The 19285-nt window shown below is 40.1% G+C and overlaps 1 protein-coding gene across 2 annotated transcripts in view; it reads left to right on the forward strand.

Annotated features, from left to right (window-relative positions):
* The first annotated feature begins 1159 nt into the window (after positions 1–1159).
* Positions 1160–19285, forward strand: part of LOC107702324 (protocadherin-7-like) — a 31759-nt gene continuing 13633 nt past the window's right edge. For both annotated transcript variants that reach the window (XM_016504599.1, XM_016504600.1), the window contains exons 1-2: positions 1160–4517; positions 5145–5861. In XM_016504599.1, the coding sequence (XP_016360085.1) occupies positions 1947–4517; positions 5145–5861 (3288 nt within the window). In that variant the 5' untranslated portion in view covers positions 1160–1946. The remainder of the gene's footprint in view (positions 4518–5144; positions 5862–19285) is intronic.

Below are 19285 nucleotides of genomic sequence, written 5' to 3' on the forward strand. Positions count from 1 at the left end.
ATTCAGACAGAGAGTAGTTCTTCGTAATTCAGAAACATAACAACAAAAGATAATAATATGAAAACGAATATTATATTTATAGCCTGATCAGAATTGCTGAAATAACGAAATAGCATTAGCTATCTAACCTAAATCCATTGTGGCAAAAGGAAAAACGTTTAGACATATAAATAGATTCTATCTATCTATCTATCTATTGCACAGTAGCCTACACTTATAATATGGTGGACAAAAGAGATGTCTTGGCACTTTTAAATTTCTGTTTCACAGTTGACGCTTCTATTTAACGAAATCTTTTAAGGCCAAAGACCTCGACCATCACAAATTGCGACCTTTTTCAGTCACATTGTGTTGAACTTGATCATGAAAGTACGATCTAACTTGAACATATCCAAGACATTTTTCCATATGTATTTGTGAGGGCCATAATGAGATGTCTTAGAAATGGCAGGTCCATTGTAAAAGGCCCCAATGACCCAAGTTATTCTCTCTGTTTCTTATGAAACAGCTTCTCACTACAGGCGACAAAACATAACCACTGCCTCAGTGCAACGCCACTCACTTGTATACAAAACAAATGTAAATAGTTGTTATGGTTGCTTGATTTCTTTTTGTGTAGCCTGTACACACTTTCACCAATCTAAATGCTATATTTTATAGATTTTTACAGCTTTGTGTTTTCTTACAACCTTTTTTACTTATCTTTTTTTTTTTAAATACACATTCTTCATATTATTTCGAATTTAAAATGTTTATTTTTTTTAATGGTTTTTGTAGAAAAATGCGTTTCAGTGTTAACAAGTACTGCTTTTGCTGTGTTTATGTACATTTGTCAAATGAAACTGACTCAAACGGTGTGCTCATGTAGGACATTGTTGTGAAAATTATTTTGTATTAAATTAGTTGTTCTGTTTGCACAAGTGCTTCATTGGACTTGTCAGGCTGTATCCGTGTATTTTTCTCTTCTGGGGTATTTTGTTTTGTGGTCGTATACAAACACGCTTTTAGACTGGTTAAAAGGAAAGCGCGAGCTCCTTCGAGACACTCACGGTCTCCCGTTTCATCTGAACGGTCGAGTTACGTGGGGAGGGAAGTGTTGCAGTGAACGGAGGGGGAAGAGAGAGGGAGAGACTGCAGCATCATTTGAGGGACGTTCACATGCAGTGCAGTAGAACGTGCAGGTGAGGGGAGGAGGAGAATGCGGGACTTTTTCCTCAAACACTTCACACACATCCACTACGGACTCCGGAGGAATTACTAAAGGCTTTTGTTGCTACTTCTCTATCCTGCTCACCATCTTTCCATAAGTGGCTAATTTACGTGCTCCGAGAAGTCGAATTGAAAAGCTTTCTCTTTGTCAAGTTCACCGTAAAGGAATCTGTAAGAGCTTGGCACGAGCGCGTAAGACTGCGGTGAAAGCTTTCCAGTTTTCCTCTTGCTGTGTTTTAAGGTAAGAGAACAAATAATATCGGGAAAGACTTTATCAAAAGCACGTTGGCTTATTCCCAGCCAGTAGCGCAAGCTCTGGGATGCGAATGTGAGAGCTGAATTCACAGACAGATCGCTTTTGTGTTCTACTGCATTGCAGTTTAAAACAGTGAAAGCGCGAGAGGAGCCCGCGCTCCGCAGCATCTCAATGAGCCGGACAAAGTCATTTAAACTGCTCAAATCTGACTCCCGTTTACTCCTAAAAGGCACAAAGAAACATTCTTGTCCGTAAAAGAGCTGTGAAGACTTATCGCCGATGCCGAGCTCCTCACAAAGTGGATGTTTTATTTTATCGTGTTGAAAACGTGACCGGGTAACTAAAAGACTGTTGGAGAAAAAAAAAGATTTTGCCGAAGGAAGCGTTTATAGAGATTAATCGTTGACGAGTCTGTCTTGGATCAGAGGAAGCTGCAGATAGAGAGTGAAAGAGAGAGAGAGAAAGAGAAAGAGAGAGAGTCATGGGGAGCAGGAGCGTTGGCGCAGTGCACTCCGCGCGCTGCTACCTCGTGCTTATCCTGCAGCTGCTGACTCAGCTCCCGCGCGCCAATTCAGTGCTGCGCTACCGCGTGGCGGAAGAGGGGCAGGCCGATGTGCACATCGGGAACGTGGCTTCAGACCTGGGGCTGTCCACCTCTGGGATTGGGACTGGTGATGTCACGTTCGCTTTGGAATCTGGCTCTGAATACTTCAAAATTGACAACGTCACTGGAGAGCTTACTACAGGCAGCAAGAGGATTGACAGAGAGAAGCTGCCGCAGTGTCAGATGATATTTGACGAGAACGAGTGCTTTTTGAACTTTGAAGTGTCAGTCATAGGTCCCCTGCAGAGTTGGGTGGATCTGTTTGATGGCCGTATTGTAGTCACAGACATTAATGACAACACTCCCTCTTTCCCTTCACCAGTACTCACACTATCTGTTGAGGAGAATCGCCCAATCGGCACTCTCTATCTCCTTCCCACAGCCACAGACCGTGATTTTGGCCGCAATGGCATTGATCGCTATGAGCTTATCCAGGACAGTAGAGATGGGGGGTTATCTTCACGGCGACCTGCGAACGGACCGACAAATGGGAATGGTGGGGACCGAAGGAGAGTGTCAGAAACAGGGACAGGTCCTGCCAGCAGGAGCAGTGTGTTTGAACTACAAGTGGCCGACACACCTGAAGGACAGAAACAGCCTCAGCTGATCGTGAAAGGGCCTCTGGACCGCGAAGCACAGGATTCTTATGAACTGGTGCTACGGGTTCGTGATGGCAGCAACCCGCCCCGCTCCTCACAAGCTCTGTTGCGCGTGTCCATCACAGACGTCAATGACAACAGTCCACGTTTTGAAAGAGCCGTGTATGAAGCAGAAATGGCAGAAAATGCCCCACCTGGCACACCTGTCCTGCAGGTGCGGGCCACAGACCGTGACATCGGCGTGAATGGGCAGGTTGAGTATGTGTTTGGAGCCGCGACGGAATCAGTGCGGCGCCTCCTGAGGTTGGATGAAGCATCAGGTTGGCTGAGCGTTCTGCATCGTATAGACCGCGAGGAAGTTTCACAGCTACGCTTCACTATCACAGCCCGTGACCGTGGCCAACCACCTCGTACTGACCGCACTACAGTTGTTCTCAACGTCAGGGATGAAAATGACAATGTACCAATAGTAGAAATTCGAAAAATTGGACGAATCCTTGTTCGCGATGGTGCTGCAATGGTTCCGGAGAACGTGCTGGTGGACACTCCAGTAGCATTAGTGCAGGTGTCAGACCGCGACCAGGGAGAGAATGGTGCGGTTACCTGCACTGTGGTTGGAGATGTACCATTCACACTGAAACCAGCGGGTGAGACAGCCCTAGCACCTCCACCAGCCACAGATGATGCCTTTGAACGAAACAAAAAGAAATACTTTCTCCACACCTCAGCACTTTTGGATTATGAAGCTACTCGTGAGTATAGTGTCACTATTGTGGCAGTGGACTCCGGTAGCCCAAGCCTCTCGAGTAATAGTTCCCTTATGGTGCGTGTGGTGGACATAAATGACCATGCTCCCACTTTTGCCCAAAGCTTAGTCGAAGTGCATTTTGCAGAGAATAATGCCCCAGGAGAACGAGTGGTCACTGTAGTGGCGTCTGATGCAGACAGTGGCAAGAATGCAGAGATCGCATACTCACTGGACCCGTCTGTTAATGGAGCTTTTTACATTGATGCCGATAACGGTGATATTCGTGCCACTGGGGCACTAGATAGAGAGCAGAGGGAACGCTATGAATTTCGTGTGATAGCTCGAGATAAAGGCACACCATCTCTGCAGGGCTCTGCTACTGTCGTAGTCCAGGTTACGGACAGGAACGACAATGCCCCCAAATTTGTCCAGGAAGTCTTCACATTCTATGTCAAAGAGAACCTTCTCACCAATAGCCCTGTTGGCATGGTGACTGTTACCGATGCAGATGAAGGTGAGAATGCAGAGTTGAGTCTTTTTGTTGAGCATGATGAAGAGGATAGTGGAGAAGAGGGCAAGGAGGGAAAGCAAGAAGTTTTCTCCATTGAAAATAACACTGGAACCATTTTTTCCTCTGCATCCTTTGACCGCGAACGACGTAGCGCATACTCATTCCGCGTGCGTGCCGTTGATGGTGGAGAACCGCCACGGTCTGCCACCGCCACCATCTCCCTGTTTGTCACTGATGAAAATGACAACGTGCCATCCATCACATCACCCGCTAATGAATCATACACCCTCCTGCCACCCGCTAGCGGGGCTCGGACTGTAGTCCGCACAGTCACAGCCTCCGATGGCGACACAGGGTCTAATGCCGATCTCCGCTACGCTCTGGTAGGCGGAAACCCTTTTCGTCTGTTTGAGATTGGCTCTAGTAGTGGGGTCATAACCTTGGCAGAGCCCCTAGAGAGAAGACACAGGGGTCTGCACCGCTTGGTGGTCTGGGTCAATGACAGTGGCACGCCTTCCCTTTGTGCCACAGCACTGGTGCATGTCTTCATCAATGAGAGCTTGGCCAATGCTACGCTGGTGGATACACAGGTGAGACACATCAGAGCAGCATGCTGTTCGAATAAATGCAAACCAAGGGTAATTCAATATAGAAAAAGAATAACAGTATGTGCTGTTGAACAATAAGCCAGTGTAGAATGTAACCAAACAGGAACAATTAATGTGAAATGGATTGAAACTGAATGGAGTCATTTTATTTGACAAAGAAGTGAACAAAGAAGTGAACTGCAGTCAGAAACTTACTGATAACTTTGCACAACTAGGAAATCCTAGCACGAAATAGCACTTTTTTTTTTTTTAATATTGCTGTTTATAAATATTCATGCATCATATTGCTGTTGACCCACATTGGATATTGGATAGAAAGAAGCACATGCAGATACAAAGATGAAAGATACACAAACACACTTGCATACACATACACAGTCACACTTGCCTGCGCAGAATAACTATGATTGAATATCCAAGCCTTGACATGATAATTGAGAAATCTGGGCCTTGCAGTGGGGATGAATGTGTATGTGTGTGTGTGTGTGTGCGTGGTTCAGCAGACAGAGCTGTAAAATGAGGATGCAGTTTTTAAAGGGCAGACACACCATTTATGACTTTCCATTTTTGCTCTCCCTCTCTATGTATGTCTCTCTCCCTCTCACTCAGGTGGCCCGCAGCCTTGCAGTCCCCCTCTATATGGATATTGCAGGTGACCCAGACAGTGAGAGAGCTTTGGGTAAACAACGCCTGAGCGTTGCCATCGGTGTCCTGGCTGGTGCTGCCGCCGTTATTCTGGTGATCCTTCTGGTTGTGACAGCTCGACAGTGTGGGGCACAAGGTAAGAACGGCTATGAGGCTGGGAAGAAGGAGCCAGAAGAGGACTTTTTCAGTCCACAGCCTCCCCCTCTACAAGCCCAGGGCTCCCAAAATGAACGTGGGCGCAAACCACGTAGAGACAAGCGTAATAATGGTACTGCCAAATCTGAGCGTTCTTTATACAGTGGAATTATGACAGTGAATGGTTGCAGACGTGGGGGAGGTGATGAAGAAGAGGAGGATGAAGAGGCCAGCAGTGCCAGCGAGAGGATTGCAGCACGTTATTGTGCAGCAGCTAACGGAGACACCAGCAGTCCAAGACTTGGCTCGAGACATCACCAGTCAAGCCCAGATCTGGCCCGCCACTACAAGTCCAGCTCACCTTTGCCTGCAGTGCACCTTCAGCCCAACTCACCACCCGTGGAAGGCAAGAAGCACCAGGCTGTGCAGGAACTGCCCCCCACTAACACCTTCACTGGCAACGGCAACGGTAATGCAGACGCCATGTCACTCAGCTCAGACCAATGCTCCGATTACGGCTGCCAAACTGTCAAGTACAGCAAACAGGTAAGAAAATAAAGATCTATGACTCCGTTTCACCACTGCACCTTCAACAAGTATATGCAGGCCATGTTCATGAAGTGTCTTAGAATTACTAGTTCTGAATTTTGGCTAGCAGGGAGTAACATTTACCAAAAATGTTACAAGTCTTGTCAGGACAAAAGTCTCAAGCTTGATCTAGATTTGGATTCCAAAACTAACCTGAATCCAGTCAGTCCTGTGGGATATTCCTGTATTAATATAGAAAACGCTGATAGCCATTGGATTACGCCACACATTTTCTTTGACTATGTTGTAATTAGATTTTCTAAGAAAAATATGTTATATATGGAAGCCAGTTTCCAACTCAATGTAAAAAAAAAAAAAAAGGCATCAGGTAATGTTTAAGATAATAAATAAATTTAAGCTGTGAGATATAGTCACACTGTGAGACACAAATCACTGTGAAATACAGTCACATTGTAGGACATTTTCTGCCAAGTCACATTGTGAAATACAGTCACATTTCTAGCATATAAAATTGCAATTGTGAGATTAAAAAGTTCCAACTATGAGATATAAAGCCACATTGTGAGGTGTAGTCAAACAGTGAGATATAAATGTGCAATTGGAAGATATAAATGCACAGCAGGGAGACTGAAATTACAAGAAGTAGTAATTGTGAGAAACGTCACAATTATATTTTACAGACGGAAACAGGCTTCGCAGGCTGGCTTAGTTAACAGGCTTAGTTAAATCCCATCCCATCAAAAACTAAAGAAAAATCAAAACTAGTTGTAGACAAGTACAAATGTCTCAACTTCTGCATTCAGCCTGTACTGTTGTTGTGTTACTGCGCGTTGAGTGGTTAAGGTTATATGGTGCTAACTGCCTGCTCTCCTTTCCAGAAGTAGCTACTGAAAATAGACTGTCGAAGAGAGGAGAAATGTAACCCATTTTCTCTCACACCACTATAGATCTCTTCCCACTTGCTCAGTCTCTCTCCTTCTCTCCTTCTGTATTGCTTTCTATCATTCTCTCCATCATACTCCCCTTATTTGCCTGTCTTTGACATTCTTTCCACTCCTTTCCTCGTTCTTTCATTTTCTGAGACATGTTTGGAAGTGTTAAATATAGAGCAGAATATATGTCTACCTGCTTTGAGTGGAACTGGCCAGTGTATTTGACAGCATAGGCATGAAACGCTTGAGAGAGAAACCTCGTAGGCTTGCAGAGTTGTCTTTTTTGACTTAATCTGTCATCTTTACACTTTTATCCAGGTCATATATTTAATGCAGCATATCCAAACTGCTAGCTTAGCACTTAACGGAAGCATTAAAAAAAGATTACCTGTGCACTCTTTGACAGGTGCTTTGGACTAAGCCCGAACCAAAGGGTGGCCGCGTACTATAGAGAGACATGGTTAAATTGAACACTGGGATCGCATTACATTTTCTGACAGGTGTTGGGAGCTTAAACCAAATCCGCAGAGGTCTACACGCGAGCTATCGAGGCCTAAATGACATGACACATTAGGTTAGTAACACTGATGGCCATGACCAGATGGGAGGTTCTCATGTGACCGCTATCCATATCTTTGCAACAACAGCCATTAGTGCAAGGTTGATTTGTTGTTTATCCATATATTCCTTAAGTGAAATTTAATGATAATTTAGAATGGACAAGATGTGTAAACCAGCCATGTAAACACAATCTCATATGTTCTTTGTTATATTTCCAAGGTTCCAAATATGGAGACACTTTTTGATTTATTGTAAAGTTGTTCATGCAGATACCTGAAAGTGAGCGTGAGTTGCTGGTCGCAACCCATTTTACTTGCATAATGTGACACATTTTCAATTGAAACAAGATATTCAGCGAGAAACAATGTAAAGGGGAATCAACTGGGTCTTGAAAAGTGTGTATTTTATACCAGAACACAGTCAGACTCAATGCAGATTCACTAAAATAATGCATAAAATCCTGTTTGACTATTGGTTAACATTATTCAATAGTCTCCTTATTGATGTCAGCATAAAATGAAAAGTAATTTCAGTCTTTTTTTTTTTTTTTTGAATAACGTGCATCAATGAATCATTCAATCTATATAAGCAACCACAAATGTGTATGTAGAAAGCAAATAGGGTCATTTGGGACATTATGTTGACTTTTAGTAATTTTTTATACTAAATGAAGCTTTATGGACTATATAAATAAAGCTTTACAATCAGTTTACCTCCGACATTCGTGCTGTTTTTCATTTCAGACCTAACTGTAATTCTGGAGTAAAAAGGAAAAGCGCATTTCATTCAAGTAGGTCATATGGAAAGAAATGCTGGCAAAACACAATTTTATTAAAATATCTTCCTTCAGTGTCCGTTTATGCTTTGTTTGCCACATTGTATAAATCTGAAACGAGTCAGAGAGTCAAGGCTGTCAGAGTTTTGTAACGCACAGACCTGCTCGCCTGACTGTTTCAACCTCAAAATGAGTCATGACAGGAATTCAGGGTATTCCTTACCCATATACTCCCAGACAAGCAGCAACAGAACCAATAAAACACACACACACACACACACACACACACACACTGAGATGCACTGAGACACACACTCATTTTGCACTGAAATGCAAAGGTGCATGAGGAGATGAAAAGTTCCCATCCTCTTAAATCAGTTTCTAGCACAAGATCTAGGCCATAACTTTTAACCGTTTCTTCCTCTGTGTCCAGACTGGGAATTAGTTAGTTTTTTTCTTTGAAAAAAATGTCCACAAAATGTAATTAAATGTAATCATTATTTCATCATATTAAAGGGGTCATATGATGCTGCTAAAAAGAACATTATTTTGTGTATTTGGTGTAATGAAATGTGTTTATGCGGTTTAAGGTTAAAAAAACACATTATTTTCCACATACTGTACATTATTCTTTCTCCTCTATGCCCCGCCTTTCTGAAACGCGTCGATTTTTACAAAGCTCATCGGTCTGAAAAGCGAGGTGTGCTCTGATTGGCCAGCTATCCAGTGCGTTGTGATTGACCGAATACCTCAAGCGTGTGACGGAAATGTTACACCCCTTCCCATACTGTGATGCCGTGTCCTGGAGTGACGAGACAAAACCAGTAAAACCCATTATAAACGAGGCATTTGTTGCATCCAGTGGGGACATAATTACGGATTTGGGCGGTGTTATGTAAATCTTCCCACATTGTGACGTAGACATGTGGGGGCGTGTTAGAACGAGCCGTTTTAGGTAGGCGTGGTTGACTCTTAACTTTTATAAAGAATATCTCTTTGGATTTGAGACTTTAGTCTTTGCAACTTTACAGATCTTCTTTATGCACCAAGAGCTTGTAACACTCCAAAGAGAAAGGAAAAATTTTAATTGCATCATATGACCCCTTTAATACATTTCCACCCATTTTACTTGATTTGTTTATTATACTGAAATGACATAATTTTAGCCAACAAAATAACACTTTGTTTTATTATATTGTATTAATGACTGTCTTGTGAAATCACCCTGCTTTAAATTTAAGGCCTGTTCACACAAAGAATAACTATAATGTAGGATGGATTCTGATTGGCTGTCAATGTTTTTAATCACTCGTCAGGTGGAAAAAAAAAATTCTGAACGTGATTCCAATATGTGATTCCTGTGCTGTTATCACTATAGTTGTTATAGTTGTGGTGTGAACTCTGCTATTGTTTTAATAAGTTTAAAACGATTTTTAAAACTATACCTGTATCATTATAATTATGGTTATCGTCCTTGGTATGAATAGGCCATTATTCATTTTCGTGTTTTAGAGTGTTTCGTGTTTACTGTTTAGGAGGATGTTGCACAACGTGTACTGCTTTGTTTTTAGAACAGCATATTCAGTCACAATCTGACTAGCACATAACTTAATTTACAGTTGTTTATGCAGTCACTTCATTGTCTGTACAAAAAGTAAGTTGCAATATTATGTTCATGTTGTGGATTTAGCTGACTAATCTCATATACTGTATATATAGGATCATTTGAGTGAACATATTAATCCATCTGCAAAGTGGTTCAGTTTACCGGTATTCAGCTCTTCCAGCTCAAGCGGGTCAATCCCCAATGTACAATGATTGGATTATTTAAATCAATTTTTCCTATATTTTCCTTCTTTCAAAAAACATTGCTAGTGCATTTCTAATATCTCACAGTGTAGCTGTTTTTTCATATAGGCAACAGTGGAAATAAATAATTTAAAGGGGTGGTTCACTGGTTTTTTTTTTAGGCTTGATTGTGTTTATGAGGTGCAGTCTAACATGTGTTAATGCTTCGTTTAAAAAAAAACGCATTATTTTTCACATAATTTACCTTTGTTCCACACAGCTCTGTCCCTTCTCTGAGAAACGACTGATCTTTTCCTGCTTTTATGAAGCCCCACCCTCAGAAATAGGCGATGGGCTCTGATTGGTTAGCTAGCCCAGTGTGTTGTGATTGGCTAAACCGCCTCTAGTGCGTGTCTGAACGACCCGCCCCTCACCTCAGCGGCATGTGCTCCGGTTGTATTGTAAACAACGGCATCATTAATATCGCTTATCAGTTTGAGCCCGATTGAGAAGAAGAGGATATTATTGAAGAGGATCGCGCAGAACCTGTGCAAGCATGGCTTTTAATGGTAGGCCTATGTTTTTTGTTTGTTGTTGTTTCATACTTTTAGATACACTGTTATGTGTAAATGCTAGAGAGAGAGATGCAGAGTGTGTGAAGAGCAGGGGGACGCGAGGAACAGTATTGAGAACCGCTGCTTTTGAATATTGATTTTGAAACCTGTGAATCCATTAGAATCGTTAGAAGACAGAATCGCAATGAAATCGCAATGAACCACCCCTTTAATCAAATTGTTTTCAGCCCTTGTTGATAACCAATAATAAAAAAAAAACTTTGTCAACAAACATTTTTGTCAGTAATTTTGTTGACTAGATAAATACCTTTACCTTTGTAAAGGGATGCTAATGGAAATGCTGGGATCAGAATTATTCTTCATAATCTTTCAATGATGCACCTCTCTGCAGCCAAAATATCATCTGGCCAAATGTTCGATGGCTATTATTTAGAGATATTCCTGTGCTGGCTGCACTCTAAAGGCATCAGTTCCGTACAAAATAACACACACAAATGCACACTCTTACAATTAAACACACACCCGGCTCTCCAATTCCCCGGTTCCCCGTACTGAAGGTTCTCGTGGGGTGATCCTTTTGTTGTGGTCTGACTGTAGGTCTGTGGTTCTACAGTTACAGTTCAGGGTTACCCCAGTGTCATGAACCAGTCTGAGTATTCATCTTTTATTCAAAGACCCCAGGCTGTTTCTGTCACTGCCTGTCAGAGAAAGAGAGAGAGAGATGCATAGTTAAACCCCTGAATAATGAAAGAAAAAAGAGATAGTAAATATGTAATAGGTAATAAATAAATACTAGAAAAAAGAGAGAGAACAGCTTTTATATATATATATATATATATATATATATATATACATTAATCTTAATGAATAATATATGATCGGTTAAATGAATGATTCAATGACTCACTCATTAAGACTGGAGATACATTTTCATTTAATTTTCAAGTAAGCTGGTCATTTAACAATGTTGGAGAAATTTTGAATTTAAATTTATTTATAAATTACTTATATGTGGGATTTTTTAATACCAACTAAAGTTGTTTGCCATTTTGGTGGGGCTTTATGAGTATTTATTGATTTGTGTATGTGCTTTCACAAGGGTTTCAAGTATTCTTAATTTCAAATAGCTACAGCATGATGTCAGATTAGGTTAATGTATTACATAAGTTCATTAAATAAATGTATCTTTGTTAAAACTTAAACATTAGTTCCATTTACTATAAATACACTGACTTTGAATTATTTGTGTGCTAGCACAGCACATGCAAACACTAATGAGATCACGTTGACATTCCATATGCACAATGTATCAGTATGCACAACAAAGAATAAAGGGCACAGTCTGTAATTAGCGTTTTAGTCTGTTTGGACTTGCACACTTAATTATAAGACTGTAATTAGGGATTATACCTTGGCTCAACTTTTTTTGCTAAAAGAAAGCTCAGGAAGGGAAAAAGATAAAAACAGGGAGACAAGATTTGCTGTCCTCCTTTCATCACATTGTTAGGCCTGTGAACCAGGGGCCGTATTCACGAAACATTCTTAAGAAAAAATAAAGTCTTCTCAACTGCCATTTTCTTCTTATTTTTTATCTTCAATATTTTGTATTCCCAAAAATTCTTCTTAAGATTGTTCTTATCTTTTTTCTTAAGATTGTTCTTAAGACAAAACTTAAGGGGAATTCAAATTCTTGAAAAGAATCTTCTTAAAAATAATCGTAAATAACTTCTTAAAGTTACGATAGCCCCATAATTGTTATATTTAAGCATTACAACAACACTAGCTACATATAATACATAGTAGGACTATTAATAGGGATGTGCACAAGTTTTCTGAAGTGAAAGCGATGACTGATAATGTAAACAATGACAGGTCATGATTATGTGTAATGCGACTTTTTGCTGAATTCAAAATTCAGTAACAACTCTACAAAAATGAGTCAGATAGGGAGTTCGTTTTTAATTTTAGCCTATAAATACGACATAATCTTTGCAGTATTCAGCGCATATGAATAATGTGCCCATACACAGGGCGACTTTACTGTAGCAGTATGGACACACATACCAGAAGCGTTCACTTGGAAGAGAGCACAAAAACACAGCACAAAAAGTAATGAAACAGATCGCTGCAGCTTTAGACAGGCTCTTTAAAAGTAACTTTTCAAAAACACGGTGCATTAAAAAATGCCATGCCGAGCACCAGTCAATCTGGTCACAACAAAAATAGTGTGCACACTTAATTATGATTATTAGGGTAATATGCAGGAAGTGCAAATAGACAACCCTTGAAGTGTGAGTGTATCAGTGTGTCTTCAGCCATGTATTCAGTCAGATAAAAACTGTAATTTTCTTCTTAAGAAAAAAAATTAAGATGTTCTTAAGAACATCTCTGAGAACCTCTTAAATATTTTTAAAGAATTGCACTTAAGAACATTCTTATGAACTTAGTGGAATTTATCTTAAGAAATATCTTAACTTATTTCTTAAGAAGATTTTCGTGAATCTGACCCCAGATCATTACACTGGTTTACTAATTCCGGACTACACATTTCCACATGAGCATGTCCAACCAAGAGATTTATTCACGTATGTACATTTGGAAAGCATGTCAATCAAATAAAATAAACTTGTTTTATTGATTACTCACATTGTATGCAGTCCATCTATGAACAGCGTGATGATGGAGTAGAAAAATAATGGCTGAATTCAGCACTGCCAGGAGTCATGGGGGTTGTGAACTACAGTCTTAGAAGCAGTCAGATATACTACTGTGACATTATAATGCATAAAACCACAGATTGTACTCTTTATTAGCCTTTTTTTTTTTTTTTAGTTATTTGAATATTTTACCATTTAAGACACACTATAGGAACACTATATATATAATCTTTTGCTCTGCTGTGCTTCTGCTGCAAAAGCACTTTTCATGTAGAAGAAACAGTCGTCCGTCTCATCCCACTGGTGGAAAATGAGTGTGTGGGCAAGCCAGGGCCTGTGGGCCTGTTCCTCTGTGTGTGTGTGTGTTAGTGTTTGAGTGTGTGTGTGTGTGTGTGTGTGTGTGATCCCTTACACCTGTCTGTACACGTCAACAGGAAGCCCACAGATATAAGACATGATACTTTCCTCACACTGCCCAAGCGTAACAGTGTTCAGAACAACACCCACCACGCTTCAAAGAATGCTAAATATTTTTTAAAGTAAAGCAACCGAGGCAACACACTTTCTAACCCTGAATCTAAATCCGACACCCTCCCCAGTCCGCAATCCCCCTCCCCAATCGCGTGCACACACTTTTCGGTCTGCTTTTTGATGCGCACACATACAGCAAAACCCATAAACACAACCCGCACACACTCACACGTGGCACCGGCCCCAGGGGAAGCAACAGCCGCCTTGGCGAAAATAAAACTCTTCACTCGGTTAGAATTAAATCAAAGCGATGCAAATCAAATGGCCAATTAAAGCCACAAACACGTTTCCTGGGAGATGAAATGCTGATGCCTAATTGGTTGGATAAAAGGGGCAATACATCTAAGAAGACAGACCTGAGAAGGACGTTTTGGAAACGCAGCAATGAGAAGAGAGTATGTGTGCGTTTGTGTGTGTGTGTGTGTGTGTGGAACGTTTCTGTTGGGAGATTCGCTGAACATAAGTTAGACTGTCAGCTATGTGGGCCATAAGTGCTTCGTTTTCTTTGTAATTTAGAGGGAGCACTTTGCTAAGCGAAAAGCAGAACGTGAGATGGAGAGGCTTTTTTTGAAGTTCAACTTCCACACAGTAGTTCTTCAGGGTTCTCACAACACAGAAGATATTTTAAAAGCGTTTGTGCTTGAAAAGCAGCTAGGAAGAAAGAAAATGTCTGATATCTTTGCACACACACAAACACGTTCAAGCTGTGGCTGGGGCTTCAGTTGCTCGACACGGTCAGACAACTCCCGCTGAGATGTCACAGTTGCTGTATGTGTTTGTGCGGTTGCTGACGAGCGAACGCAGCTTATGAGGAGAGACAAATTCACAGTTTTCACACCGAGCACAGTGGAAATGCCTGATGAACTGATATGATCAAATAAGGAAAACATAAGGAAATGTCAAAGTTAATTTTGACATTTGTTTTGGTTCAGAAATTCAACTGATGGTTGTCAACTGTGTTTGGTTGTTTTATCTAATCTTTCTTGTGAAAAAAGAAGCGTGCCTTACTTATATCGAATGTGCACTTGTGGAGTACTTCAAACATGGGAGTACATTTCATCTAACATTTGGGGTGATAATAAACATAAAATTTCTCAAGAGCAATTTTTGAAAGGGACAGAAAGATGTTTAAGGCCAAATTGCCTTAATATGGGGACTTTTTGTACTTACTTGGCATTTTGGCGCACTGAAAAATTATCTTATGTCCGTTTTTCTTTTCTCTGTCATTTTATCTGGCCAACAACACAAAGCGATAGTTATTTAAATTCTTAAAGTTAGGTTAAAATTCTTAGAGTTAGGTTCGAAGGTTCACCACTCGGTCATATTATAATTATTAAATTATCTTGGGTCCTCCACATAGTATTTTAGGTTTTGTCTATGACAGAGGACGTCTAGATATTCAACTGCACCAAGCCCACTGATCTGCCACTTAACATCATATTGAGCAAAACCCAACACAACGGTAGATCTTCAATATTGACCTAATATCAGTTCACACACAGGCTTATCGCTGTTTTAGTTATAGTGGGTGGCCTATCAAACAAGCTATGGTATAAAACAAGCTACCATCAAGCTAGGTAACGTTATAATCGCTAACATAGCAGACTCATGGAAAAATACATCAGTTATCATATTTTTTTTGTAATTTATGTTCAACAGACAAAAGAAGGTTTGGAACAACTTGATGGTGAGTGAATGATTACCAAATTGTCATTTTTGGGTGAACTATCCCTTTAAGTCCCTCTTAAGTGAGTCAAGAAAGCACTCTAAATGCCATTTAATTGCAATTAACATGCAATTAAGTGTCTGAAAAATTATATTCAGTTTCTTCTAAAGTATATAATTTCCATAATAAGCACTCTTTTTAAAAGTATGCTAAAGTGTAATTCGTTTTCACAAGGGCATGTAACATCAATGTCTCTCTCTCTCTCTCTCTCTCTCTCTCTCTCTCTCTCACTCACACACACACACATACTGTACACACACACATCGTTAGTGCTGAGTTGTGGGCTGCAGTTGTTTATTGTTTCTAAATGGATTGATTTTTTTTCTTCTTCTATGTTGTTTATTTCCAGAGGCAGGACTATAAACTGTTTTCCCCCCACTTTGTTCTGTTCTAAGCTTTTAGGGTTAGTGAAACAGGCTTGAAACAGCAAGAGGGTGAGTAAATAATGACCGTAATTCATTTTTTTGGCTGAACTAACCTTTTTTAGCTTTTTTGTAGTATCGTATTTTGTCTCCATCCGGCCACGATCGCTGACCTGATCTCAGGTTATATCAGCATTCCTTAAAACACAGTAGTTGTGACAGTTTTAGTATTTCATGAGAAAACATGAACAACAATCTCTCTCAGGAGCCCTGTAAGCCATCAGATATATTCGGATCTGATAAAACGTACAGCATGATATTCCACATAACATTTGACATTTGTTTGAGCCGCGGGCTAGTGGTCAGACACATTGAGCTGTGGTTTTCATGTGAGAAACGATGGTTTGAATTTGGGGTCGTGTCCTGATTTTGTTCCTCTCTTCATTTTATTTAATCTGTCTACCTTCTCTCTTGGGAACGAGGTGAAAAATAACAAATAATTATGACATCTGTATATATACGGTATATAACACATACATGAAACATCATAACCGAGTTCCAAATGGATGTTCAGGAGGAGCGTGATCATCTCATTCTGCTAATCATGTCACAAAGGATATATACACAGCTGCTTAGCTCACTCCTTTGATAGTTCTTCTGGCATCCCTCCACCACCCTGACTCCACCTTAATTTCTATAATTAAACACGTCCGGGAGGTGGGGGTGGGCTCAAGCACTTCACTGTGGACAGCAAACCAAATCATTTAACATTTATCACACTCGAGGATAAAATGAACACTGGAACTCATGAAATTGATGTTTACAACAACCTGGTCTTTAAAGAGCGGGGCCTATATTGTCAGGTGTCTTTATGATGGTTTATGCTGGCCGTTATTCTACTGGATTGGTATTTATTAAAGTGCAGAGTGATTTAATGTTTGTATTTAATGGTCTGAATATTTTATGGCCTAAAACGACAGTAGAAAAAAAAAATGGTAGCAGAGGGAATGGAGAGCTAAACAGTATTTTTAAACTGTATTGAGCTATGTTAGTTAGCTACTCCTTTTTAAATATATTGCCATTTATTTAATTTTATTTTATTTTATTTAATTTTAGTTTAGTTTAGTTTAGTTTAGTTTAGTACAATGATGGATGGCATTTATACTACATTTTTTTACACTATTTACACAAAATTCCATAAAACAACAACTTAATAGAAAACAACAGACTTCATATTAAAAACGTAGTGGATAACAGTGACATTTAAAGAGGTCATATGATGCTTTTTTAAAGATCATTATTTTGTGTATTTGGTGTAACAGAATATGTTGACATGCACTTTCGGAAGGCCAAATAAAGTGCTTTTGCTTTCACCTAGAAACACACAGCGTCTCCCTGACATGGCTGCTTCAACACTAACTGCGGTTACTGAAACACTAAAATGATTCAGTCTTTCAAATGCTTTATATGAGACAGAGAAAGAAGATATTTACCCCACAATGTTTGATTAGTACCTCAATTTGTTTGCTGTTTTGTACATTACATCTTTACTTGTTGAAAAAACTCACTCGCAACTGAAAAATGCATTTTAACTTAGCAGTGTGGCTACTTTTAGTTAACTACTCCCCGACACTAGATGAAGATAATTATGCCTTTATCACAGAAAGGGCCTATTCTCACAGTGGACGTCATGAGATGAACCTAGATGATGAAGGCTTCACAGAGATGAGCGATTGCGTCTGAGAGGAACTGAGAATGGGGGGCAGACTGAAAGAGTGTAGTGTGCTCTGCCTAATAACGCCCCTCTGTGTTACACGCATACACACACTGAGGTTATTGTAACAGCAACCGCAGCATGTCGTGAGACATTCGGTTCAAATGTATGTGTGTCACAGGAGTTTGTTCGCTGTCTGGACCGCTGAGTGTAGGTGTGTGCGAATTTATTATGCGTTCAGAGACTGTGCAAATAGCATTATTACGTATTTTTCATCTCGCCGTTTGTCAACTCAGTGACAAGTTTCATATGTTCGTTGGCAAAACTGCATGTAGCATAACTGATTAAAAACGCTGTCTTAAATAGCATGAGCTCATCTGCGTGTGAAAATGACTCACCCGGCACGGGACATACTTATACAGCTCATTATACACACATTGCAAGACATCCTTATTCACTTCATTGTGTTTTTTTTTTTTTTCCTGAATCTGTAACAGAACTGCTTTGTTCGGTTGATGGTCAGTATAAAATGGACAATAGGGGATGCTGTATGTGCATGCTAGAGTGATTTTCAGCAGCCATACTCCAGTCTTCAGTGTCACATGATCCTTCAAGTTCTGCTTAATATTTCTGTGGAAATAATAGTGTCTGTAATAAGTGTCTTTAATGTCACTTTCGATCAATTTTAATGCATTCTCCCTGAATTAAATTCATGTGTTGCATTTAAATCAATACAAATAATTAACAAATCGGTGTCAGTGTAAATGTACCCTTAAAGAGATAGTTCACCCAAAAAGTCTGTCAATTACTCACCCTCATGTCATTCCAAACCCGTAAGACCTTCGTTCATCTTCAGAACACAAATTAAGCTATTTTTATTAAATCTGAACGCTTTCTGACCCTGCATAGAAAGAAATGCAACTGAAACGTTTTATGGACAGAAAGGTAGTCACCATTGTTAAAATAGTCCATGTGACATCAGTGGTTCAATCTTAATTTTATTAAGCGAGAATACTTTTGTGCGCAAAGAAAACAAACTTCATTGTGTTTTTTTTTTTTTTCCTGAATCTGTAACAGAACTGCTTTGTTCGGTTGATGGTCAGTATAAAATGGACAATAGGGGATGCTGTATGTGCATGCTAGAGTGTGGATGCAGCTTTTCGTCACAAGTGGGTATTCATTAAATTTCTCTGTCTCACCATATACCCAGTCACACACATGTGCAATTCCTATGTACAACACACACACAAACATATGAAGGCAAAGCTGTAGCTAAAGCATCCTGTTTACTTCGTAAAGCACAATGGAGACATTTATGTGGAAGTCTGAGACGATGATGAGGGGAAAGCCATGAATGTCACTTCCACGCACATACAGTGCTTGTTAACATCAGGACACCCTCATTAAGCATTGAGCATTGTTCTCAGCGAAACGAACCAGGAAGACAAGAGACGTCTGTCAGACATGCACCTAATCATTATCTTTTATTCAGTCAAAGCCCAATCACGTATGGATTAGTTTGCCCTCAACTCAAGAGCTTAATCCGTCCCAAACGCTGTGTGGTTGGTTAAACAGCTTTGCTTCAGACGATGCACTTTGGTTCCTCTAGGAATTAAGTGCTTATACTTGTTTGCCTTTGACTCAGCAGTGGCGCTCTGACAGAAGTCAGATGTCTGGCTTCATTAAACTAATTATAATGGCGAAAACTCAAGGTAAGGTCACGGAATGTGTATAAAAGCCTTAAACAAAAATATAAAATGTGACTACATATAAATAATAATGATGTTTGTATCACTATAT

The sequence above is a fragment of the Sinocyclocheilus anshuiensis genome, unplaced genomic scaffold (assembly GCF_001515605.1).
Source record: "Sinocyclocheilus anshuiensis isolate Anshui unplaced genomic scaffold, SAMN03320099.WGS_v1.1 scaffold86, whole genome shotgun sequence".
Classification (NCBI taxonomy): Eukaryota; Metazoa; Chordata; class Actinopteri; order Cypriniformes; family Cyprinidae; genus Sinocyclocheilus; species Sinocyclocheilus anshuiensis.